This window comes from Aptenodytes patagonicus, chromosome 23 (assembly GCF_965638725.1).
Source record: "Aptenodytes patagonicus chromosome 23, bAptPat1.pri.cur, whole genome shotgun sequence".
Lineage (NCBI taxonomy): Eukaryota > Metazoa > Chordata > Aves > Sphenisciformes > Spheniscidae > Aptenodytes > Aptenodytes patagonicus.
The window spans coordinates 3,548,901-3,575,346 of NC_134971.1; the positions used below are offsets into that span (position 1 = coordinate 3,548,901).

The 26,446-nt window shown below is 40.5% G+C and overlaps 1 protein-coding gene across 3 annotated transcripts in view; it reads left to right on the top strand.

Moving 5' to 3' along the window:
- ARHGEF12 (Rho guanine nucleotide exchange factor 12) overlaps positions 1–26,446 on the top strand; it is a 77,609-nt gene that overhangs the window by 22,342 nt on the left and 28,821 nt on the right. Inside the window, exons 1-11 of one of the 3 annotated variants that reach the window (XM_076358664.1) lie at positions 151–230; positions 11,359–11,382; positions 12,107–12,195; positions 13,832–13,888; positions 21,223–21,321; positions 21,785–21,834; positions 22,659–22,716; positions 23,453–23,631; positions 24,239–24,316; positions 24,940–25,059; positions 25,689–25,823. In XM_076358664.1, the coding sequence (XP_076214779.1) occupies positions 21,796–21,834; positions 22,659–22,716; positions 23,453–23,631; positions 24,239–24,316; positions 24,940–25,059; positions 25,689–25,823 (609 nt within the window). In that variant the 5' untranslated portion in view covers positions 151–230; positions 11,359–11,382; positions 12,107–12,195; ... (1 more) ...; positions 21,223–21,321; positions 21,785–21,795. Of the gene's footprint in view, positions 1–150; positions 231–11,358; positions 11,383–12,106; positions 12,196–13,831; positions 13,889–21,222; positions 21,322–21,784; positions 21,835–22,658; positions 22,717–23,452; positions 23,632–24,238; positions 24,317–24,939; positions 25,060–25,688; positions 25,824–26,446 lie in introns of those variants that run through there. The other 2 variants (XM_076358662.1, XM_076358663.1) reach the window with 2 other exon arrangements.

The following is a 26,446-nucleotide window of genomic DNA, read 5'->3' on the forward strand; positions in this document are numbered from 1 at the left end:
TTTTTTTTTTTTTTTGAGTGGATATGCTATAAAGTGGTTACTTCCCTTTGTGGACAGATGCTCTTTTTCCAGGAAGGCAGCACTGTAGGTGGCTCTGACATGAAGAGTTAACCGTCTAAAATACTGAGCGACAATCTGCAAGTTATTGCAAGCTCTGCTCTCACCAAAGTCAGTGAGAGCTGGCAGTTCCCAGCATTGTGCCTCTATGAAGAGGAGGTACCAAGAACTGGGTAAGTGAAGTGAGTGGGGAAACAACTTAAAACTGGTATCGATGTTTCTGATAGCTTGGTTACCTCTATACCGCTGCCACATGTCTTGAGGAATTTTGGTGCCATTGCTTCTTAGCAGCTAGTAGGTTTCCTGAGTAAATGTTTTTTCTTTTCTTCTATTTTTATTTATTTTAAGAGACCCAAGAGGAAAATACTAATACAAACATATTCGGAGGCCTATTAATAGCAATGTATTTGACTCACATGCTGTTCTCAGGGTCTTGAGCCATTTTACAAGTACCATGGCTTCGCTACTGGTTTTTTTCCTCTTCCATTTTATAGTAGAAGAAACAGGGCTTGATGTTGCCATGAAATCCTAATCCTGTGTTCTGCTCCAGTCCTTTACAGTTGGTCTTTCTGGATTTATCCTGTAATTTAGATGGAGAGGATGAAATGTGAAGGAGCAAAGCATGCCACGAATGTCTGTGTAAATTTTTTCACTTCTCATGCAATATATGATATGTGCATCTTTTGTCTTGTGTTTTATAGGTGAGACCTGTGTTTCAGGGGAGAAATAATAGGTTTGCATATCACAGAAGTCCTTTTATTTTTCTTAGGCCGTGTAAATATCTAAGATAGTTTTAACTTTAGTATGTAGCATTGCTAATCTCTTCATAGTTCAGTTTACATCACATATTTTCTTTTTTGTAAATTCTGACAAACTGAGATGTATGGTTGAGAAACTTTCCATGGATACTTTTAAAATACAAGTTAATGCTGGGATAGAAACCCTCTTGGGAGGTGCTGAAGCAAGTAAGGTAAAATATTCAATTAATTGCATATTTTTAATTTAGTCTCAAATAGTTTAGATTTCTATTGCCCTTGGTGTTTGCATCTACATGAGCAAAACTTCACCAGCAGAATTAGCTACATTGGAAGCTGTGAAGGGCTGAGCTAATAATACACTATACAGGTTAAGCAACAATGTGGTAATGATTTCTTGGTCTTCTCTGTGCTACAGCTTTCGTTTGTAAAATTGTGTATCCAATTTTTCCCTGGTGTAAATTAGGCCACTGGGAGCACTTTGCCTTTGGGTAGTTTAAGACATATTAGCTGTAAATTAGTTTATTGCAGCTGGCAAATATTTAGAAGCTTTGCAAAGGTCGTAAGGGTGGATGTTGTCTGCACATCGCATGCAGAATGGGTGTAGTTTGACCAAAGGTTCATGACTGGGTGGGAGAAGGAAAGGCAGGGCTGAAAATGCTTTTTGGTTGAGTGGCTGCTTAGCTGATAAATTCCTAGTTCTTGATGAGCAGGCAAGTCTTGGGTTTGAAGTGTTGGCATGACATTTCTAGACCAGTAAACGTGCATTAACCTTTAAAACAAGCTAACGAAAATTGAAGGAAAATTTAAATTAAGACAAGGCGCCTTTCTTGGAGCTAAGTATTTTAGTCATGCTCACCTTATTTATCATAGGAGTAACTTAATGAAATTTTGCATTGTACAGGAGGTCAGACAAACTGATAATACCTTTTGAATATATAAATCCATCGGTGAAGGTGTTGCTGAGCTATGTACTTCTGCTAATGTTTTCAAATTGTAGTAACATCTGTGTCAAGGTAAATCTCCAGTGAAATATTAAGTCAGACATGAGTTCATAATGCCGAGGAGCAGAAGAACAACTTAGCCTTGTTGGTTCCTTAAAACATCTTTTGAAAGACATGTTGGAGGAGTAGTAAATATGTCTTAAGGTGGATACTTTCTTACTGGTATCTAGCACCTGAGCTACATTTATTAGTTAGAAGCTATAGAGGTGTGGTGTTCCTGTGCCAGGCAACTGTACGCACTTACTCACCAGAAATGTGAACTCTGGGCCAAATACTCAAATGTGGCTCTGAACCTTGTACATATATTTGCAAAACTTAAAGCTGGGTAATTGGAGTTAGTGTTACGGTATTTTGAAAGCTACATTTCCAGTTGTATTACGTGCACTGTGTTTTTTCTCCTCCCTTTCTAATTGCTGTCTTTTGCTGTTTTTAAGAAATGTTTCCACACTAGTCTCGTTGCTGGTTCATAACAACCGCAAGCTAGATATGGCATTAATAAGGAACTAGGCTGTGTGCCTAATGAAATGCAAAAACTGCTTGACACGCTGGGGCAACACGAGTGATCTCCAAGCCCTTATGTGTGCGCTGGGTGAAAGCAAATCCCATGGCAGTTGATGGCTTTAGGTTTCTATGGTTGGTTTAGAAAAATAAAATTGTCTGGTGCAGCGCTCTTGTTCCTTTGTCTCTTGCTTTGATTTTTGTGTGCATCTAACTAGAAAGCTTTTCCAGACGCCGTGTAGGAGGAGTGGTGGTAGGGAGGCGGGGAGTAGGGCTGCTTCCATTGAGCCAGTTCTGTATTGCAATTATTGGCAAGCAAAGCAAACATTTCATTTCCCCGTAATTAGCTCCAGTTTAGGGAGGCAGGTTAATTTTGACTGCCACGCCCTGTCTGTGCAAGAAACCTTGTTGCTTTATTTGATTCTTTCAGAGAGGAGCAGTCTGTGGGCAAAGGGATTTAAAATGATTTTCAGCAATGAAAACTGGAGAAAAGAATCAGAACACACGTGTTCTGTGCTTTTTTTCCCCTCAAAGAGCTGAAGCTCAGGTTGCCAAGATGATATGAAAATGTGGAGAAAAGGGCTATTTTGGAGCTCCTCTAGTATAGCCAAACTGTGCATATTCCAGCTGCTTTTCCTTGCTTCAGGGAAGCTTGAGCTCTCTATGCCTGGGAATATTTGTCTATAGGCTACTTAAAAATAAATAAATAAGGGAGAAAACTGGGTCATAACTTCTGAAATCACAAGGCTTGACCTTTCTCCTGTACCTGGTCAATTCTGTTAAGTGGGTCATGCAATAAAAGCTTGCAGCCAACAAATCGTGGACATTTCTTCTCTGCAGTGCACTAGAGTTTTGCTGAATTTTTTGTTATGATAATGTTTTCTGAAGGTCTTTTTAGAAAAATACTTGGCCCTTTTCAGTATTTCTGGTGTTTAATTCATTTAATTTTTTCCATTTCAAAGAAGTCAGTTTTTCTTTCCCAGACGTGGAAACTGACAGATTTAGTAACTTGTAACCAGTCAGGTTGGGAAGCTAGTAGGAAATCACCTGTGACTTGGCAACCTCTGTTCTTCATCAGTTTCTGAACAGAGTTTATTCCTGCTCTAAACTACATTCTGTGGGCAAACCACATCCCTGTTGCTCGAATCTTGCTTCTAGGCTGAATCTAAAAGCAGCGTTAGGGAAACACGAGCAACTTGGTTTATTTATGTTCTCTTCCACTGCCCCCCTCCCCAGTTTTAGTTTGTTTGCTTCTACCCCATTGTAGAGATATTAAACAATAGGTGTCCTTGTCTTAAAAGGCTGTAACTTCAGGCCCCGTAGATGGAAAGCTGATGCTTCTGAGCCTTGGAAGTCAGTCAGGAGTGGAAGAACAGTACTGGCTGCTGAAAATGTCTCTGTCCCCTCCCCTTTGTAGAGTTTCTGCGGGGACTAAGAGTTCTTGCAGGGTCCTGGCTTCAGCAGCAGAGCAGCACAAAGGCCACATTGAGAATAGCTGCTGGGGAAGCCCTCCTTCCTTGCCTGCCCTGTAAATGCAGTTCTTTCTCCATGAAAAGCCCTGACATCAGCTCTTGGAAAAATCCAAGTGCTTGTGTCATGGAAAATAGCTGAGGCACTTGCTTGGGCTGGGACTGAATGACTGAACTGTGGATGAAACTTCTGTAGAGATGCTTTTCTTCTACCCTTTCCAAACGTTTCTGTTCATAGAGAAATATAAACCTTTCCCATCTGAAAGTTTTACAGCAAAAGGGTGCTAAGGAAAGAACACAGTTGGCTATACTATATTCAAAGTACCCTGCTTGTCATTTTTCTTTTTTTTTTTTTTTTTTTTTTGTCTGTTTAACAGACATGGTTGCGAGCTCCTTTTAGAGCTGGTCACATCTGTCTGCAAAGGAGTATTTCCCAGAGGGAGCAATGTTCATTTGGATGGATGTACTACCTGTATCATCAGCAAATTCCACGTACCTCCTTGTGTGGAGGCAAAATCTTCATGTTCTTGTAATCCACTTTATGAAGAAGACTTACCTTTGCGTTCTGTTTTTTTCATCATCTTAAACTGATGTTTTTCTCTTTTCTTGCTCTCTTCCCATGCTGCTGCCTTCTCACCCCTCTTCATGAAACCCTCACCCAGAATAAATCTCCAGTTAACTGCAAGAATGAAAGAGATTTACATATATAGATACAGAGGGTTGTTTGGTTTTTTTTAAAAGCTCAAAGAGGAAACATCCCTGTGATGGAAAGGTGCTCTCACTAGCACCAGTGGAATGCTTTTTTCCTGTAGAAATACCTTCCTCTTGGGAGTCCTCACCTTCTCTTCTTAAAGACCATCAGAAACCTGCTAGCTTTCCAGACTTGTGAAAAGGCATAATTTTTTCCTTGATTTTTACCAAATTTATCTTAACCTAGTTTGCGTTAAGTGCTTAACTCAGCACTTACGGTTGCCATAGCGCTGGTCCCTTGCATTGGTCCCTACACTGATCCATCAAGAAGTATGTTGATGGGCTATATTGGCTACTCTGAACTTCTAAGCTAAAAGGAAGATTAAATGGCATATTCTAGTTATGTATAGAAACACTGGCGGGCCAGAAAAACAATATAACATTGACTGAGTTGGAGGTATCCACTGATGCTTTATTAGGGCAAATCCAACACTGACGTTGCTGGGAATGTTTAGAAGGTGGAGAACGGCATAGAGTCGACGCAAGAAGATATTAGCAATATGGGCTCTTCAGTCACTTCACTGAACTTCCAATGTTCCTTCTCAGAAGGCCTGTTCACAAAGCTGCCGGTAATCTAAAGCTAATAATGCCAGGAACGATTCTTCCATGAGTCATTGCGTCAGCTGTGGTTGCTGCCTTGGACTCCTACAAAAATAACATGGAAACTTTTATTGCCTAGCTTGGTTTCACCTCCTTGTGCACTTGCTACAAGTTCATAAGATCTGTCTGTAGGCTCTGACAGCTCCCAGGAATCCACGCTGCTTGGGTCCCTTCCTCAGCCTGGCTGTTTCTCTGCACCTTGCGTTACAATCTGTTGTCATCAGGATGCAGTGGGTTGTTTTTTTTTTTCGGAAGAAAACTCTGTGGTTTCCTGAGGTTATGTACTTTGATATGGGGAAAAGACGACACTGCATAAAACTGCTCTTTAAGTGGGTTAATGCTAAGGTAAATAGACTTGATGTGTGGAATCAGTGTTGTCCACAGAATAGCTGATGTGGTTACAGCTGTAGTTTGTGGGCAGTACAGTGAAATGGCAGACTTCTGTCTGCGTTTTTTCTTGGTTGCTAATAGTTGCCCACTTGCTGCATCCGTGTTTCTCTCTATCCGCCTGTCATTTGCTATCTCATCAGTTCCTTTTGCTCAGCCACTGTCCCATACAGAACGTGTCTACCCCTTTTTGTTGTGACAGAAGACAGCCTTTAGCTCTATATTAAGGTCACATTGGTACTGCTTTTGTTCAGGTCATGTCAGCACTCTCCCATAATACCTTTCTCAGGGTTTTTAAGCCCAGCAAAAAACTGCCCTGGTGGATATCTACATCTGCAAACTGGGAAAACAAACAGACTTTCTTTTTTTTTTTTTTTTTTTTTTTGTTTCTTCCCGTCTCTTTCAAGATTAAATTCTGGGAAATGTCTGCAGAATGGCATTTAAGACATCCATGCTTACTGTGCTTGCAAGGCACTTACTTAAACCTACTAGATTTAGACAGAAAATGTAGCCTTTTTCTGACTGCTGTCAGTGCAGGTCCAATCAGGGTGTTGAAGCTTAATAGGTACTGAAGGAGTTGTATGCACTAGATGCACTTGAAATAGCCATGAGATTGTTCAGTGGGTTTTATTTTTATTTATTTATTTTTTTTAAACTGTCACCCAAGAACAGACTTCAGTTCTTCCAGTTACAAGATCTGTTTGGGTATGTATGAGCAAGAGGAGAGTACGATCCAGCTCAGCCTTCCAGAACTGTAGCTGCGAGTTACACAACTCATTTTGTCACCAAAATCCATGAAGGTAGTGCTGGCAAAAGGCCTCTCATTGACTAATTACTCGGTGAAAACCTCCTGAAGTGGGATGATGTCATTTTAAGTAGCCATAGTTGGGGGTTTTTACTGGGGGGGCAGATCAGACTTTGAGTTAACCTTTGGTTTTCCTCTTCTCTTTCTAAATGTGTGAAAAAGATAAATGAGTGAACCTGTAATATTTTTCATCTCTCCTGAGTTTGGGGTGTTTTTGCTGCTTTTCTTTCAAATTTAGATTTCTGTAAGAGGGTTTGTCTGTAACAAGCAACATCTTATTTAAATGAAACTAGTAAAGCAATGAAGAAGCTTCTATTGCAACTGTTCATCTCCTAATTAAAGATTAGTTCTGTCAAGCAAGCAGTTTTTGGCTGTTCTCTTTTGTATGGGTTTCACAATATTTCTTACTCATCCCGGCACAAGTTGTAGTAATTTATACTTGCATCGTGCAAACACACACAAGCTTAATTTCAGGCATGTGAGTAGTCCTGCTGAAGTAAATGGAACTAAAGTTAGGCACATGAATAAATATTTCCAAGGTTGGGGCCCTTGTCTGAATCTAAATATTTTTGTCTTTGATCGGTTTTTGAGATAGCAGATACTTGAATTCTGGTAATATTTTAGTATGGGAGGAAAAAACCCCAACATGGTTATCTGAATGCTGTGCTATTTATGGTCAGCTATATTTTCAACCTCCCGGGCTAGAATGGAATGCTTTGTACTGTTGGAAGCTGGGAATCCTTCCTCGCTCTGGTGTGTTTTGACACATTAGGTCTTAAAACTATCTTTTTCTGTCTTGGCTTCAAGGTAGTTGTTAGGTGCTGGTCCAGTACTGAATGATGCATGCATGTGTGAGCTAACTTGGAGAAGTGTAATTTTTAATCCGCAGTGTTACTAGGTGTATATTTCTCACTTGGCTTTACAGTAAATAGATTTTCCTAATGCAGCATGACTAACAAGACATAGTTTTAGTAATTTGATGCATTTAAATTACTTAAATTATTTGACCCGGTATTTTAAAAACAAAATGTGACTTGGCTTTTAATTGTTCCTGGTATTTGGGAGAGCGGAACAACTTGTTTGAAAATGTGCTGATGTTCATCAGTTATCAGACAAAATGTCTACAGGGTTTTATCGTGTAGCCTAAACTTGCCAGCTAGATTTGGAATTAAGTCTCCAGCTGTTAACCGCACCCTGCTGTGCCTTCAGCGTGCATGGTGTTTACAATAGTAGGTGAAATACATTTTATATGTTATATATAGTGCTGGATGCTGTAACACAGTGGGGGGAGTTTCAGTACTACTTTTAAACTTAATACTATTTCAAAGTGAAGATAAGTTGCACTGAAATACAAATAGTTGTTGGATAAATCCATGGGAGCTCTTCTGGGTTCTTTGATTATACTCCATTTATCCACTTACACTCTGCTTTCTGCTGCAGTATACAAGTGACATAGTGTTTGGGAACTGAAGAATGTCTTCAGCAAATCAAGAAATGCTAGCTACTATTCAGGTAGGAAACTGGGAAAAGAGGAGGAACTTCTATACTGGGTGCTCCCCACAGGCTGGCTAGCAAGGATGTTAAATCACAGTTGTAGCCTTAGCTCAGCCAGCACTTCCATCTCTAACTTCTGTGATTTCATAACTCAGTGGCCTGGAATGATTTCAGGTCCGGGAGGGGAGTTTTTCCGGGGGTGCTGGGGAGCTTCACCTCCAGCCTAGCTGGAGAAAGCCCACCCCCTTCCTACTCCATTGGTTTTACGGAATACCTCTGAAGTAAAGCTAGTGCAGGAGAGGGCCTGGAGCTCCCTCAGCCTCACCGCCTCTAGTGAACGTGCTGTGTGTGCCCGAGAGGCTTCGCTGTGATGGTGACCTGCTGCCTGCCCCGCTTCCCCACCGCGTCCCTCCCTCCCTCCCCGCTTCGGAGAAGAAAGAAACGCAGGAAGCTGGCGGGCGGCCAAGGGGCTCCGGAGCTTCCGGGAGCTGCTCCCGGCGTGCTCCGCAGCAGCGTGCCCGTGGACGCAGCGGGGACGGAGCCCAAGGGGAGCGAGCGCTGCCCTCGTGCCATCCCGGGCCTGGGCTCGAGCGTCTCTTCCCGTGGGTGTCAGCATCGGTGTGGTGGGGATTCTTCGGAGCTAGCCGGCTCCTTGCGAGTCCTGACCGTTTGTACTGAAGTGCTGTGTCCACAACTGTTAGTGCAGCGACGGCCTCAGACTAGGAAGCTGTGGGATTTTGGCTCTCACTCAGAGGGACTTCTGTGCTCACCGTTAATGTCAAAGCACAGAAAAAATCCTGATGATTTCAGTGCCATTTTATATACAAGAACTTTAGGATTCTCTTTCTAAATAATGAATGCCAATGGTCTACGTATAATAGGTTTTACGCAACTTTCTAGACCTCTAAAATAGAACATTTGCACTTCATCCTTGAACAGATAATAAATAGCTCTGAACCAGCCAAACCGGTACAACAGTGAACTGACTTTATTTTGTTCATAAATGGTTTCTTTTGCTGCAGGAGCATAAGCCTGGAGTTCTGGGTGCCTAATAAGAAACACTATGGGATAAAGGTTTTCACTTAAATGCTTCATTAAAATATTTGTTAGTAGTGTTAGGATTTTTTTATGCAGCTCAAAAGTTCAAGTGCATTAAATAAAAAATGTGGCATAATTCATCTTAAGCATCTCTTCCTGCCTTTGGAGGGACGATAGATTGTCTTTCCCTGGATTCCTTTGTCTCCTTTTCTGCTTTTCAATGAAACACTTGATTACTACTGCATCTATTTACCATACAGTGTTCAGGCAGGGTTAGGTTGGCCTGAGATGACTTTTGGTTTTTTTGCTTTGGGATTTGGGTTGTCTGTCTTGCACAAAGTAGTTCTTTACTGGCCAAATTTTGTAAATGGGAGGACTGAATGGTGAAGAGATCTGGCTTTGGAGGTAGAGCAGAACGAGGAGAGGCTTGATTACCTACATGTTTCTTACTTGAATCAGAGTGGATTTCCCAGACTTCTGAGGTGAAAATTGTGCTTTTTGGGGGGAGGAGGAAAGAGGACTACCACTTCTTGTGGAATCTGTATGCAACCTTTTTTCTTCAATTAATTTACTTCTGTGCTGCTTTACCCATGGGTTCCTAAAGGCTTATGCAATCAAAGGCCCTATCTATCCTCTTAATTTTGAAGCCGTTGTTGTATTTCAACTAAATTTGATGCTGTTATCTAAAAGATGGCAAATGTCTTGATGTGTATAATTATTTTCAGTAATAGACAATGTTTTAATTTCACTTGCCTAATGTGTCATCAGATGTTCGTTTCAGAGTTGCCATATTAGTGCATGCTTGCATAGGGGATTGGCATGTGGGAGCTGGCCAGCGTTTTGGGTGTATACGCGTTTAATGGAATACCTATTATTCAAACAGAAGGATTAAGTTGAGTACTTCTGCTGTGTATCCAGTTATGTTTTTCAGGTAATGGGGAGGGAGTTACTGTAGCTCTAAGACTGCTATTTTTTGCTGGGCCACTCTATGTATAGTTATTGAGGAAAAGAGAATAGGTGACAAGGTGCCCCTCCATTGGAGAAAGGAGCTTAAAACATGAGGTGTGCATTTTGGGCAGTCTTCTTGGCAGTGCTCAAGGAATCTTTTGTTGTAATGCTCTGAAATGCTCTCGGAGAATGGTTTGATTCTGCGCGTTGGACCAGTTTGGTCGGACAGGGCCATCGCTCAGCTCAGTTGAATCTGAGTTTGGAGGTGGTGTCCTTGGGGCTATCCTGCACTGATGTTGTCTTTTTCTAAGGCAGACATACCATGGGACTTGATCTTTACCAAACAGGTCTGTTTAAGTTTAAGAAAAAAAAGGGGGGGGGGGGGAACCCCAAAAAATTGAGTCATTTAATGCCCTGTTAACTTTTCTGGTATTAGATGTCTTTTTACCTGAATCTCTTCCCTGCCTCACACTAACCCTCACCCCATTACTTCTTGGAAAACCTGTATAAATAGGAGAAACTGAATGCAATAAGGATAACTATCACGTGTATCGGGGAAATTATCAGCTATAATAATTGTAGGTGTCTTCATTTAGAACAAAAGGTGACTTAAGTCTTTCCTTATACATACACATACAGCTCTAAATGTTGGTAGTGCTTTCCAGCCGAAGGATCTAAAAACATTTAACAAGTAGGAATGGAGCTAAACTTCTGAAAAGTTCTAAGAAAAAACTAGTTCTGCTTTATGAAAGTAGAAGTTGGTGCCTTAAGCTGGATGGCATACACCTCGCTCTGTGATTTTTCTGCAATAATTCAAGGAAAAAAATCCTGGTTTCATAGTCCCACATCTTTTCCTTACTTAAAAAATGCCTATACACTTCTTCCTCCCTTTAACTGTGGGTTTGTGTTGACTATTTTATCTTATGTCCCAGTAATACTATTTGGAATAGTTAATATAATTTCAACTTAACTTTATTCTGTTGTGCTTGTCTTAAAGATGGCAAGTTCATACAGTTTCATGAACATAGTTAGAGATCTTGTTAGGAGGATGTCAGCATGAGCTCCTGTATTACTAGGTACCACAGCACCCGCATAGGAGGGAGATAACTGGAATGTCTCAGTTATAGGAGATTTTTCAGTTAAGTGTTTGGACCTTCATTAGGTACCAGGTACTCAGTCCATCAGCAGGACAAAAAAATCAAGCTACATTAATTTTTAGTGTATGGAACTAGTTGTTTTGAGAGGAAGACAATCCATGAGCTATTATACTAAGGAAAGACCTACTAGATGCTGGATTTGAGAGCACAGATTCTGCTTCTGTTCTTAGTTCTGTTTGAAACCTTAAGGATATTGCTAATAATTCTTTACCTAGTTGAATCAACTGTAAATGGACTAATAATTGGCTGAAGTAGAAGAACAAAAAAGACTTGTTCTCTTGTGAAGGCATTACAGAATTGTAAAATAACTTCGTATTTAAGCATTAGTGTTGATATCAAACATAATGTTGAGAAACAAAAAAAGTTCATTAAACTTATGTTCTTTCTTCTTTTCAGGTTTCCTCTCAAAAAACCTACAAGGTGAGTTACTGAAGTTCAACTGTTTATCTGTATGGCAAATTATGATATAGCATTTTTGAAGGAGGAATGCTTTTAAAAGGAAAAAAAAATATGTACAACCACAGATAGCAATACCCATTACAGATGTGAGGAAATTAATATCCAGATCAGGACAGGGTGCCAAAAATATAGTTGGTGGTGTACTTAAAAGTGCATGGCATAGTATTACCATTTGCATTTCTGTTAAGTACACTGGTGGGTCATCTTACCTGAGATTTGAGATGGTCAGAGAAAGTGACACTGTGTTGGTGTATGATGTACAGACACTTCCTTTGGGGGGGTGGTATTCTAAACCTTTAATTTTTGCATACACTGATATTTAAGGTTTGCTGGGAGAGGAAGTGGAGTTTTTTCAGTTTTATGTAACTTACCTTTATTTTGCTTTTAAAATAAAACATGGCCTGGCGTTGAACGATAAAGAGAATGCACTTGCTGTTACTAATTTCAAAGGTTAACAAGACTGTTTCTAGGACCTTGGATGTGCTCCCGAAGATTCTGAGAGAGATCATTTTTCCACTTGAATTCAGTCTGGGGATAAATTTTTTAGGCGCACTTAATGCGGACCTTTTTATCTAAATTCCTTGTTAGCAAACAGAACTAGCTAAGGTGATTTCCAAGAGCCTCACCAGTTAGGCAATACTTCTGTGGTACGGTAGTCAGGATCCTCTGCTTTGGTTTGACACAGACACGGCAGCATTCTGAGCAGAGAGTCTCCAGCTGACAAGAAACAGAAGGTTGAACGCTGCAGTAGTACACACGACTTTGATCCGACAGGTAAAGTCCTAAAAATTCACAGGTGAAAATCTAGACTTCAATTTGAAAAGTACTGGGGATCGGAAATGTTAAATGATAAAATCAGATGATTTTAATGTGTCAACAAATGTGGTTTTCAGAGTTGTGGTGTTCTGTGACTGCAAAGCCTTTTTGAAGCATGTGGGCATTGAAATGAATATGGGCTTGCTTTTAAACATGCTCATGTACAAAGCAGCTGTTAGCTGTGCAAGAATAAACCTAGATTAGTGGTATCAGTGAATAACTATAACTACTTCCTCTTTCAGAAAAGTCAGTCTGAAATTTCAGTAGGCAAATACTGTAATTAGTTGTGAGTTCTTTTGGCTGTTTTAGTCAAAGTGTGAAATTGGAGATGATATGGGCTTGACTAGGGCTGGTATTCCTTGTTGGGGTGTTTTTTTTTTTTTGAGCCTTAGTGGATTTTCATCCATCTCTGTCACTTGTAAAGTGAATTTACTTTCCAACATGATATATTTTAAGATAAACGTCTATTTTTAAAGGATATGCTATCCTATTTTTTAACCTTCCAAAAGGTTAAATCCGGGTCAACTTGGTAAGCCTGTCCGGTGCTGTCTTGGAAATTAGGATGCATGCAGGGATTCTTCATTCTCTCTCTGAAACACTAACCCAATGACTACTGTGTATGTTCATGAAATGCATGACAGGCTCTTGTCTGAGCCTCCTGGCCCCATGCAATGTGCATTTTTCACGTCTGTGCATTCTGCTGTGCAGTCCAGTCTTTCCCCTGGGGCTTGTGGAAGAGATGAGAGTTGAATGTAAAGGTGGTAGAACTTGTAGAATGTGTTTTTGCACAAGACATTTGAAGCTGATGTTTATAAACCATCCTGTTCGTTAATGCTTTCTGCCACTAGCTGCATGACTCCTTCCTAGTGTGCACAAAATAAATTAAAAAGAGCTTTTCATGTCTGTTTAGAAAGAAAAAAAAAAAAGTCCTGTAAGGGAGAAAACCTGAATTAGTGCTTGTCTTCTTTTCCTTTGTCCTTGGGAATAGGTGATGTAAAATTATTTCGGGTTGGGGTAGGTCTGGGGAGGTCTCAGGCTATGAACCTGTTTTGCAGAAGGAATTTGTTTTCTTCAGAAGCAAACTTCAAGAACCCTCTAATCTTAATTTGATGAAAGTCATTCCAATTTTGAGAGCTGTTACCTGGCACTGCTGTTAAGATGCTTGTGATCTGGTCTGATAGATGAACTCTGTACTGTAGCCTTCATAAAATTTCTTTCTTTTTAAGGGGTGGATTCAGAATGCTGAACTACTATGCGTGTATCGATTACTTGCTCTGGAGATAAACGTTACCAGAGTTTCTATGCTTGGACTGTTTTTTATCCAGAATATTTTCTGTAGTTCATTGCAGAGAACTTCTCTTACTGTGTCTTAGACTCTGTAATAGATTCTTTGTGGTGTTACCTGTGTCTTCACGCTTGTATTATTCACCCCTTATTCCAAGTGTTTCACCTATGTTTTGTTCACATCTTATTTGTGTTTTGCACGATTTAACCTAATAAATCAGTCTGTGTTTTTTTCATGAAGTTTTTTTTTCTCATGTTTGGTCTCCATATTTTCTATATCTCTCTCTCCTTTTCTCCTGCTCTCGTGCAGATAGCTCCTCCAAGAAGACAAAGTCTAGTTCGGAGGAGAGTAGATCCGAGACGTATGGTAAGCTAAAGCAGCTGCTACAGCCTTGCACCTTTGCAGTCTGCTCCATGCTTTTTGTCTGTGCACCCAAGGCTTTTATCCTTTACATGATCCGCATGGTTGGCTCTGCAGCAGGGAGTGGGAAACTGGGTTTAAATGTTGCTTCAGTGTATCAGCTTGTAGTTTTTGTAGTGGCTGGAAACTAACCCATACCTGGCAAGCATAGGCTGTCACCTGGATTCTCCTGTTATCTATTGATAGTTGGGAAAACTTGCTAGGGCTGCCCTTGGAGATCTTGTGCCACTGAGTATTTTTGACATTGTATGAGGACACAGGTCATGCTGGACTCCAGAAGAGTTTTTGCAGTTGTAGAAAAGTGTGTCTTGCTCTAACTCTGGAGGTTAATCTGTATGAGCCAGCAATTCATCTTTTTGCATTATTTGTAGAGGATCTTGTGTCAGTTCCTTTTCATGTTTCACCCAAGTGGAAAAATGTATCTGTAAATAATTGCAAAAAATGTAAGAATATGAACTTCACCGTTCTTTGTTCTGAAGAGGGAGTAACTTCCCTGGCAGTCCTTTATTGTTGTGTATTACTACTGTGTTGTGGTGCTTGTAGACTGGAACAAATTGGCATATAACAGTTTGGGATAGGAGTAGCCCCATGCATCATTATGTTGTCAGTATACCATGATGGGTGCTGTTGGAATGTCTACCAAACACAGCCTGTTTGCTCATCCTCCTTCTTTAGCTTACATCAGATATGTCAGTCTTCGGGCTGTCGCACTCTCTCCAGCCTACCTTTATGTTAATGACTTGTTGAATTTCCAATCTTTAGAGAGAATTGCACTCATATCTTAGAAACTAAAAGGTAATAAGTTTTCACAAGTTGGTGGGTGGTCTTTTGGATCCTACCAGCTTCTTAAGACCCTTGGACCTAGGCTGAATCTGGCCAGTACCGCTACATTTCATGTTTCTAAGTGTGCATGTCCAGCTCTGTCTTGACTTCAGTCATGGCTTGCCTTTCTTTTCCTTTCCTGTTTTTTTTTTTCTTGATATTTAAAACAGTCTGTGATACTTTCTAATTTTTCTCTCTAGAGAAAATTGCTTGCTGCATAACCTGCTGTGGGCTTTTGGACAGATGCAATGACTCTTCCAGTATCAGCTTTATCATTCCACTAGAATAAAACTGCCAGGCGTAAATGGCTGTGATCCAACTTCTTAAACCACCTATGTAATACAAAATAATGCTGTCATAGCTCTGGTTGTAAGGAACATTAAAAAATAAAAGCAAAACCAAACCCAATCCCAAAAAAAACCCAACCCCAAAGGGTTCCTTCTAAACCAACATAGGCATGTTAGCAAAAGCCCTTTAGTTGGTGCAGTTTAGGGAGGCGTGTTCTGTTCCTTCTGTGAAAATGAGATCTCTTAACTTTCCCTGGAATTTTGAGTCGCGCACTTTTTTTTTTCTTAAAAGAAAAGTAATATGACAGTCATGTTCCTCAGAAATTCTAAACAGGTTTTGAGAGTGCCTTGGTTTGCTCAGTAGAGCTGGAAACCTGTCTTAGGGAGACCTGGCTTGCTGCAGCTTGTATGTCTTCCTCCCATGCTCAGAGAGAATGAATGGGGAAATGGCCTGCTTGAAAAGCATATATGTTGGGATAATGCTTCTCATGAGCTTGTGTTGAAGCCTTGACCAGTTCTTCCCCTTGCCAGGTAGATGCTGGTTATTGACAGCGCAGTCAGGTTGACTAGATCCCTACGTCTCGAACCTGCATTAATTTTTGCCTAATGCTGCTTACCCGTAATATACTGGAGGTGCCATCAAACCATTGTAGGTTAATTACAGGAAACATTTGGTATGCTTGATGGAATGTATCTGTGTTTATACTTCTCCCTCAGTCTGTACAGTGTCCTGGTTTTTCATGTGTGGCAGAAAGAAACATGACTTCCTAATGTAAGCCTTTACTTCCCCCAAAGCTTCCTGCAGATGCTCTATCCGTGTCCAGTATCTATGGGAGCAGTTTCCACTCATCCTTCCTTTCCAGTGGCCTTTGCTGTGTTGGACCTTGCCCTGCCTTTTGTGTCTACCCTCTACTTTTCCCAGGTTCTGTGGTATGTGTAGAGAAGTGTGCTGTTTGCTTTGAATGGGACCAAACTATTTGAAAACCTACAAGTAGAAACACTACTGATATTTTTCTCGCTGGTGACTGGATGTTAGCTGGCTCTTTCTTTGGCTAGCCATTGGAAAGTGAATAATAGAAAAGTCTTTAATGACAAGAGGAAAAGGAGGTGTGGCTTTTGTGTATGTGTTTGTTCTTACCTCTTGAAATTCTAATTAAGGAGCAAGAGACCAGAATTTCTTGAAGTATGAGAGTGGCTTGGGGGTGGTAGAGTGGGTAGGTAGGGAAATTGTTCTGATATACAGAAGTTGATTTATAGTGACATGAAACTTAGGGTGCGATATTCTCTTCCATAAATCCAACCATCTCATATCTGTGTATTCAACAGAATTTAGATGATCAGGAAAGAGTTTGAGTGTAGTTTCAGATATGCTGCAATTTACTAATTAGTGCCACAATGTTCCACAATACTTGATATCTGTTTCTCGAAGTAGAATTCTTGTCTCTTAAATGAACTTAAAATTGAAATTAGCTTTCAGGGTGGTAGGTGAGATATCAGTTACTCTTCCCTTTTCCCCCTGACTTGGTTGCTCTCCAAAGATGTCTTCCTTTTTATTTAGTAATGGTCAGTTTCTGGCCAAAATACTAGACTAGACCATATACATACTCTTTCACATATTCTCTCCAACTTTGGGAGAGGTTTTTAAATCTTTTTGTTTTGAAACTCCAGATTTTCCCCCTGTTGAGATGTTTTTAAATCAAACTTGCTCTTCCTGTTTTGTTTCTTGCAGTTCTTGTCAGCCTTGTGTCTTTATGTTGTGGCCACCGTTTCTCCAGACTCTTGAAAGGACTCTTGGGAGCCCCTCGTACTACCCTTATAATAGCCAGAAACGGCTGTGAGTGCAAGGGGCACTCGACCACAGGGGTTGAATGTGTCGTTGCCATGGGAGCAGATAGTCCTATTTATCATGATTAAAATACGTGGTTCTTTTTTCTAGAAAGGTTACCAAGCCTTGTTTTATGAACGGTATTCAGTGCCATTGTTATTAACAGTTTTATCAAGACACTATACACTGCACTAATTTCAAACAATATAGTTTTTGCTCTGACTTTACATGACTTCTGTTACCAGGTTAGTGGAAGAATCTGAAGAATGCTGCTAATATGGCATGTGGTATGAAGATCACGGTAATAACTAGAACTAAGTGAAATTCAGAATTTCATCCTGTGAGAAGTTTTCTTTATAAAAGCTGATAGTTTTGTTTATTTTGTGGAGTGGGGTTTCTGAAAATATTTTATAGAAATAAAGCTTCCCAAATGAAGTGAAACATTTGGACATTCTCAAAATCCCAAGGAGTTTGTTTTTGTTTATTGAATGATTCATTTCAAATCACTATATTAAATTGCATTTTCCCATTGTGGCCTCATGCCTTCAGGGAGGTTATAGTTCACAAGTCTCCTCCCATGCCGTGTCCCACACAGTTGGATCAGAGGAAAAGCTACATTATATTATGGGAGATGTACTTCATGTCTCCATTCTCTGTAGTGAGTCAGGTTTTTAGAATGAACCCCGGCTCTATTTGTTGTGCACTGGTAGGGAAATGAAATTTCCTATTTTGCTGAATAACTTCCAGATATTTAGGATCTGTAGAAGAGAAGAAGGTAGATGATCTCTTTACTAGAGAAGCTCTTGGACAATCGAAATGTATCTGGCAAAACTGTTTGAGGCAATCATTTTTACCAGGGTGTGTCCGTGACCTTGAGAAGTTCGGACTTCACCCTTTCCTGTTATCCAAAAGGCACACTTGTAACGGGACTGGAGAACTGAGCCACGATGTCGCGGAGGGAATAGTGCCACCTGTTGAAGAGTTGATTGTCTAGCTTTTCTTGCAATTCCTTTTTTCCGAGACTGGGTAATTTCTAACTGCGTTCATTTCTAATCTTAAACCTCTTTAACTACAGCACACAGTTAGCTGCTTTACTGTACTCTTGGCTTGAGGCTATACCAATGAGTTTGGGGAATTATAATATGCATGAAGATGAAAAAGGATTTTTAAGATTGATTTTTTTTTCTCCACAGAATTTTATGAATCCACTCAAGATACGAACATATAGTCTGATTTTGTGTACTTATAGCATAGTTACAGTGATGTCTCCTCATTTCATGCCATCAAGATACTGTCATGGGAGAGCGAATGTGGGAATAAGATTATTATTGATTTGATTTTGAGTACTATCAATGATGGGTTCTGTTGACCTTGTAATTTTTACTAAGCTTCAGCTGGAAAAAGTGAAATATCATGGTGTAAGATATTTCAAAATGAGTGACTCATGATTTCCATCCAGGGAATGCTAAGAATTGGAACACAAAAGCAAAAAAGGTGAATGAAAAGCTGATTGCCACTTGCTAACATGGACTCTTCAGTGTTGCCCCAAACTCATAGACTTTAATTAAAGTGGGTGAAGTTGGTTTAGTTAGTAATTTAATGTAAGAGTTCCTGTATGTACTTGTGATATCCAGGCGTGACAGTAACGGCTATTGAAAACTTTACGCTGCATGTCATTGGGCTCTCGGTGGTTTGTGGCTTTCCTTTCAGTCTATTCCAGAGTGTCTAATGAGGTGTTCAAGGTACAAGACGTGGGTTAAGAAAACACTGCTGCTCTGGTCTTAAAATTCCACCCCTAAGAAGATTTCAAATTGAATGTATTTTACTTAAAGAACAGAAGTGAGCAAATAACAGATTTGGGGGGTTTCTTTGCTAATTTTTCCTCACAGCAGAGTACAAGAGAGCACTTGAAGGTTGCTCCTTTTAGTCTACCTGGTTCAGACAGCTATCAAAGCTGATCTAGTTCTTCAGGTAATAGTGTTATCTTCAGAAAACTTTCAGATAGCTTCATTAAAATCACTACAAAGCTACTGTGTATCTCCGTCAAGCACGGTATCTCTCAGCTGGCCTATGTAGACCTTGTTCCAGCCTTTTGTATTGTGTTAGGAGAAGGATTAAGTGCCTGCTTCTTGTCTGAAGGGAACAAACACAGGGAAAAGCAATTATGGACTAATTTGAGTTTGAGTTGTCCTAATTTCAGTTGCTCCCCATTCTAAAATTGTCGTCTTGGGTGAAATTGAGCCTTGTGGTGTGAAAAAGTTTAACTTGATTATTCTTGGAACTTAAACTGACCTTACAGAGTATAATTTATGTTGCATCTCCTACTGCATTGCCTCTGCTTTGGCATCAGGTTAATTTAAGGGGAAGCTTATCAGTACATCCAAGGGTTATTCCTTCTGGAAAAGAAAGATATTCAGTGAAAGAGCAACGGGTATGCAGAGCTATACTGTGCCTTTAAACAAGGACAGTTCTTATGAGTCAAAAGATTAGTTAGTGTCTTACTCATAAAACCTGTACATCTGGCAGCAGGGTTTAAAATGAGCTGTTTTTATGAAATAGCATATGTTCTCTTTCCCACACCCCACCCTGGGGCATCATTCTTGTGAAGTGAGACTTAAAGAAGCTTGGCCATATAGAAAAATGGGAGGTACAAAAGGGAGAGGCATGTTCTTTCACTTAACCATATAAAGAGGGTGTGAAAGGTGGTGGGTTTTTTTCCTCTTGTCTGCTTTCACCTTGCATCCATTCCATCAGCTTACTGCAGATTGCTATGTGTAGCATAATTTGCTTCTACTTTATCGGCAGAAGGGGAGTTACTGGGATACGATAGTGTGACCAGACTGCTGCAGAAGTGCTGGAATGCAGCCTTTTTCCACTACTCCCACACCCATTTTTCATATATGCCACACTCGAGGAGAACAGGGCTGACTGGGCAGACAGTATTTTCACTTGAGGCTCCTCCTTTCCATTAGGAGTTGCTCCAGAGAAGTGAAAGGAGCTGTAGTGGTGTGAGAGTAATTTAAGACATGGGTATGACTCCACACTCTGTTACAATTCATTCCTTAAAAATGATTCCAGAAAAGACAGTCTTGTTGGGACAGCATCTTCACAATTCCCTTTGCTCCCTCCATACTAAATGAAATTGCTACAATTTTGGTATCTGATTGTGGAGAACTCCAATTCTTTCTCAAGATGTTGGTGTAAGAATTTGGCCTGATGTGGCTTTAGAAATGAAGAAGCAAAGCAAGCTGTTAGAAATAAGGGTGATGTTTAGTAGCTAGTAGTTTCTGCTGTGTAAATGAAGGAACATCTGTGAAGCGTTTTGCAGAGTTCCTAAAGTTGCTTTTCAAGATAAGGGCTCCATTGCGGTGGGCTTTTTGCAGATGCTCCTAGGAAAGTGCTCAGCAACTAATATGCCAGGACTGTTGCTTTGTTTTGTTTTGTTTTTCCCTTATTTTGTTTTCAGATGAACAATAGACATACACAACATTTCACCTTTTCAAAATGCTGCACCTACTAAGTACATTTATTTCTGCAACAGTATTTATGTTCACGTTAATCTGAGTAATCCTAACACTGGGAAACAAAATAAGGTGCCTTTGATGTCACACAGCAAGTTAAAGGAGGAGCAGATTCAAACTGTCATCTCCTGGGATTTTGGCCCTGTACTTCAGTAGCTCAGTGGGAAGCATGGTCTTGATTTCAGAAGTCTCGTTCAGTGTAGTAAGCATGGCTTGTACTTCTTTACTGCTGCTGTTCTGGTTCTGTGCGATATTCTCACCTGGAACAGAAGGTGCCCCGAGATGAGATTTTTGCTGAGAACTGGGAGAACTTTACCTGATCAATGAATCTGTTTTAGTCCACCCCACTGATGTTAGTCTGAGAGATTTGTGACTTCTTTTTCAGAGTAGCTTGTAAAAGTTGTTTGGTGTTTTTGATGGTGTACTGGAACATGACAGCCCTCTGCTGTACTTTGAAGAACTATTAATACAGACAAAGGGAAATTGTGCTCATTGGTTTGTGTACATAGCTGCTCTTCTTTAAAAGCTGCTTTTACCTCAAGTTGTGTCTGATGTGCCAGAGCTGTCTGCATCTCTGCTGTTGTATATCTCTGTTTTGTGTAACTGAAGCAATAAGCTTGACCTGTCTTGACATTCCTATCTGTTTCTGGACTGATGCCCTGTTTCTGTCTCTCATATATTTTACCCTCTGTTGTATTGTACCAGTTTCTTTCAGTGCTCTGTGATTATCTAGGAGGATAAGGTTTTGGACTGATGCCTAGCTTGTGTCTCTTTGTATTTCTCTCCTTCTCTTTCTTCTGCCCTTTCCCTACCTTTCTTATGCAGGTCTTGTTCAACGGTGTGTTGTTATCCAACGGGATGAAAACGGATTTGGGCTGACAGTCAGCGGAGACAATCCAGTCTTCGTGCAGTCCGTCAAAGAAGGTAAGCAGACTTGCTAAATGTGCTAGCCAGAGAGCAGCCTAGAGGGTTTTCATGTGAATCAAAGAAACGTGCATGAGCTGGAGGAGAAAACTCAAAATGCCTTCCTCACGGGTGGGATGGCTGTAGCTTCAGAATAGATGTGCAAGGACGAAGAGCGTTGCACTGTTGGGATGCAGTGAATTTCCTCCTCGGTGTCTGATGTATTTGGAAACTGACCTTTTGCATCTGAGAGGAAGTAAATGACTCCTTGAAACGTGGTGGGATTGTGGCTTGATGTATCCACTGCAAAATGAGAACAGAACTGCTCTAGTCTAGATACTCAGAGATTTTAATCTGATAGAGACAGAGGAAGCTTGAGTGAGTGTGGGAAGTAGCTTTGCGTGGAACTACAGAAGTGCTTAAACCATTTTTGCTTTGAATGTTTCTACTGAAATTGGAACTAAATGATTTCTTGCCTCTCTAGATGGAGCAGCCATGCGGGCTGGAGTGCAGACAGGTGATAGAATTATCAAGGTAAGGCATTCAAATCATCAGAGAAATGGATCTTTTGTATTAAACGAGCTCTTTCCCTGAAAGAATGTCATTGATATGTCTGCTGTGTTGTTTGCATTTGCCTGTGGGATAGAGGAATGGTCTAAGTTTCTGTGTTCTGGGGGTACCAGAACAGTGACCACTGAAAGCCCACTGCTGAATGTTAGTTTTGCTGTGGATCACTCTCATTTCAGAGCTTTATGGGTGAGTTCAGCATCCTACAAGGTTCAAGTATCACATGTACAATAAAAACAGAAATGGAAGGGGAAAGAAGGAACAGAGAGTTATTAATAATTACCCGTAAATAAATAGTCTTCTTGGATTATTGTTTTTCCCCTAACTACCCCCACTGATGTGTTCTCTTGTAGTCCCAAACGACTAAGAAATCAAGTCCATAACTAAAAGGACTATCTAAACTATTGTTGCAAAATGATGGTTGCGCTACAGCAGCTACTAACACAGATAGAGCTGGGATTTCAACTAGGCATTTAAATTGATGAATTACATTAGTTACCTTAATTTTTTTTCTGCCCAGTCAGGGGTGGATTGCTTTTTTCTGTTTGGTTGTTTAGTTTTCTTTGATATGTGTGTATAGCTTGCTTTTTGCAGAGCTCTGCTCACCAAGATAAACTGTTAGAAGGATAAAATGTTTATCTGTTAGTGTCTTGAAAGACATCGTAATGGAGATGGGGGGACAAAAAAAATACTGTTCCTCATTCTACGTGCTTATTGTGTAGTGTGTGGGTAGCTTTGGTTGGAAATCAGTAGCTAAACACTGTTAACTTTCTCTTCCTCCCTATGCCCAGGTGAATGGCACTCTTGTAACACACTCAAACCATTTGGAGGTGGTAAAGCTGATCAAGTGTAAGTAAAGGCAGGTTACTATTTTTGTCACTGTGCTCCTTTAAAGCGTGAAAGGCATAATTTTAAAGGACCAATGACTGATTCAGCTATCAAGTGACAAGGACGAGGTCTAACCATGCCCCATGCTGAGAGATAAGGGGTGTGTATGAAACAGTGAAGTGAAATGGGGGTAATTTTGACTTCTCAGGCTTGAGCTGATACATGCTTCTGCAGTTTCTCCTTAGCTTGATGTTCGAAGTTACCATCAAACCTTGTCTGCGCGTCTTCCCATTTTGATTCCACCTTAAATGCTGTAGCTATTCAGGCACTCTTAATGTAGGTTATTGTATGATGCTTGCAAAGTACTGGCGTTTCTAAAGGAATTGCATTCTTGGTTGATTTTCTTGCACAAGGAAGAAGGTGGTAGTGGTTCCTTCCACCCTAGCACAGTTTATTTTGTGGCATGAGCGTATGTATACTGTAAGTGCAACCTGGTAAATGTAACCTAATAGACTAGAAATTGGATTGTGTGCTTTTATTAAGGATGATTATCATGAAAGTTTTTTGATTACCTGAAATTTAAACAGACATCTCTAAAACAGAGCTGACAGTGCTCTCAGGTTCTCTGGTTTGAAGAACGAATGGGTGAAGGATGGTCTGAGTTTTGTTTTTAGGGCGAAATGGCGACCAGAGAAACAGCAACCGTAGAAATCTGCAAGTGTGTCTGAAATGTGAATTGTTCTTGTTCTCTCTGCAGCGGGTTCCTATGTAGCTCTCACTGTTCAGGGGCGCCCACCGGGGTCGCCCCAGATTCCATTAGCTGATTCTGAAGTGGATCTGGCAGCATTTGGGCATATGTCTCCCATCATGACATCTCCCCATTCGCCTGGCACATCAGGAAATGCAGAAAGGATTACTAGCCCAGTGCTTGTGGGGGTAAGATTTAAAGCTCCCTTTCCAAAGAACCAGCGTAGCAGTGGAAGAAATGTAGTCATGTATTTTTTTTCTTGAATTGTTTTGCGCTTCTTGCACAAATCGCAAATTGGAATTGGAATACTTATCCTGCCACCCAGTGGGCATTTAATCACATGGGGAAAAACGTTTTGCAAGTAAAAATATCCAGTCCCATCTGAGATAATACAAAGACAGTGGAGGGGTTACTCACAGGTTGTCTTTAAGATACACCGCAGATTGCATGATGTGAGTTTATACATTGTCTGGTCCAAACCAGTCATGCTTGAACTTCTGTTAAAAAGCAGATTGTAAGGTGTGCAGACACGTGGCAAAGAAGAGTAGGGAAAGCAAATAAGCAAACACTTCTGGTCTGTCTATTTTTTTTTTTTTTTTTTTTTTTAATGTTGATAGCTATGTTCAAAAGTAGGAAAGAATGCGAGGATAGGATTTAGAAACTTGAATTGCTTCTTGTAGGGCTTTTCAGAGGCCATGTTTAGGAAGTAGAAGAAAAGTGGGCATATACATTTTCCTTATCTTTCTTCCCAGCTCCACCAAAAAACCTGACCCTTAATCTCTCCATATTTTCTAGGAGGAGAATAATATTGTCCACAACCAGAAGGTGGAGATTCTGAGAAAGATGCTACAGAAAGAGCAGGAGCGGCTGCAGGTACTGGAGTTGCATGAGTTTGAGAGGGGTGGAGGAAAGTATGGTGCAAATACAAAGATCTGTTGTTGAATCACTACTTAGTAGCATCTTCAACATTCTCTTGCATAGCTTGTGTTTCAGCTTAGCTTTTCTATATACCGGCCTAACAGCAGAGATCTAATCACTCTTACACATCAGCTCTTGAGATTTTAATCCTTGACAGAGTAAGGAAAAAATTGTGAGAGCTTTCTTAAATGGAAATGTATATATCCGTCAATCTGATCTAATCCGTGGGCAAGTAAGCCTCTTTGACTCTTACTGAGAGAGAGCGCTCAGTTTCTCACTAGGAGCTACAATTGGCACAGCACTCCGTGGTGGTGCTGAGTTATTGTGCCATCAGCTGTACGTTCAATGTGGTTGTGATTTTCAGTAAATCTCTAGAATGTGGTTATTTTCATATGGCACAGGAGAGAGAGAGGAGAGCTATATAAAATGGACGTTCTGTAACATCTACTTAGTATGTGTGCAGATGTGCTGTTTATTATTTAAAATGTGCAAATGGAATGAAGATTACTAGTAGGTTGTAGTTCTAAGCTTTGATATTGAGGAGATACTGAGTGAAAGCTCATTAAATTATTTTTCAGTCTCTGCAAGAAGAGTATAGCCGATCACCCACCACACGACTGCTCAAAGAGATACAGGAGACGAAGAAGCACATTCCTCAGCTGCAAGAGCAGTTGTCCAAAGCCACAGGCTGTACTCAGGTAACAGAATGTGTCAGGCTTCTCTGTGGTGTGTTCCAGGTGAAGATTCTTGGGGGATGATGATGTTCTGGGCAAGCAGGAGTTCCCTGCCATGCTCTTCTGTGCTTGTACAGGCAAATTGCACCCTCTAGCGTTGAGACTTGTAATTAGGCTCGCAGAGTCTGTCAAGCAATACAGTGCAATGTCAGTATATGAAGTAGACTTAACAATGGCATTCCAAACCATCTGTGAAAAACTGCTTTTAAAAAAGTAAGTGCAAGCTACGACGTGTTTATTAGTCTGTCTGTCCATACAACTAAAAGAAACCTGTGAAGTCATTCTTACAGTGGAGAATGAATAACTGGAAGCTTAAAACAGCTTTGCCTTTGCTTTTGAGAAAAAAAAAAAAAATGCAGGTGATATTATTTTTCCCTTTTTCCTCTGCCTATAATGTTATAAGTCCTGAAAACTTGGTGTGATTTTTCTGTTGTCTTCTCTTAGAAAAGCATTGCAGCCTTTTCTAGATACATGAAGAAAGTTTTATAAATAACGTGAACTAACGGGGTTTTGAAACAGCTACTGTTTAAGGATTGTCTCTTGAGATATTCTACTTGCTCTGTGCTGTCTCCCAACTCACTTTATCTTTTTAGGATGGAGTCTTGTCCTCCAGGTCTGTGACGGAATCGCTGCAGATCAGTGAAGTGGAGGCAGAGAGCGGGGATTGTGTGAGCAAGCTGGATTACAGTGGTGACAGCCCCTCCCGACCAAACAGTGACATTGCTGATGTGAGTCTTGAACAGCTCCGTGACTTTGCTTCTATACATTTCGGATTTGGTTTTCTTGTGCAGATTTTTTATGTTGTTCTGTGCATCATACATATGTACTCTGTCTCAGTAACACTGTGTATTACTAGAATAGGCTTCTCACTACACACAAAAAATATTTCCCTGAGGAAGCATGCTATATTGGTCTTCCATGAGGGACTGGGAAAAAAATACTGTGGGGTTTGGGTTTTTATCCAGGATTAGATTTTCCTGGCACAATGCCTGTAACCAGACCAAGAAAGATGGATGCCAGCATCTTTCTCAGAACTCAGAGATGCCAATTAGAGCATCTTTTAAGGGTATGGTAATGTTCCAATTGCGGTAACTGTGACTCAGATCCAGTCAGTGGGCATGTTGCCATGAAAGTGGGGAAGAGCCTTACTTCTACTAAATAAGCTTCAATTATTGCCAACAGTAAAGGCTCTTAGTCTGTTCACTCATTAGTTGTCAATCTGTGTGCTCGTATGGTCTCCCTAATCGAGTGTCTTAGTGACTTAATTAAGGATTAGGTGCTATCTGATTAGTGCAGAGGAATTGAGACTCTGTACTTGGGTTTTGGCCTACGTTTGTTGTTTAACTTAAGG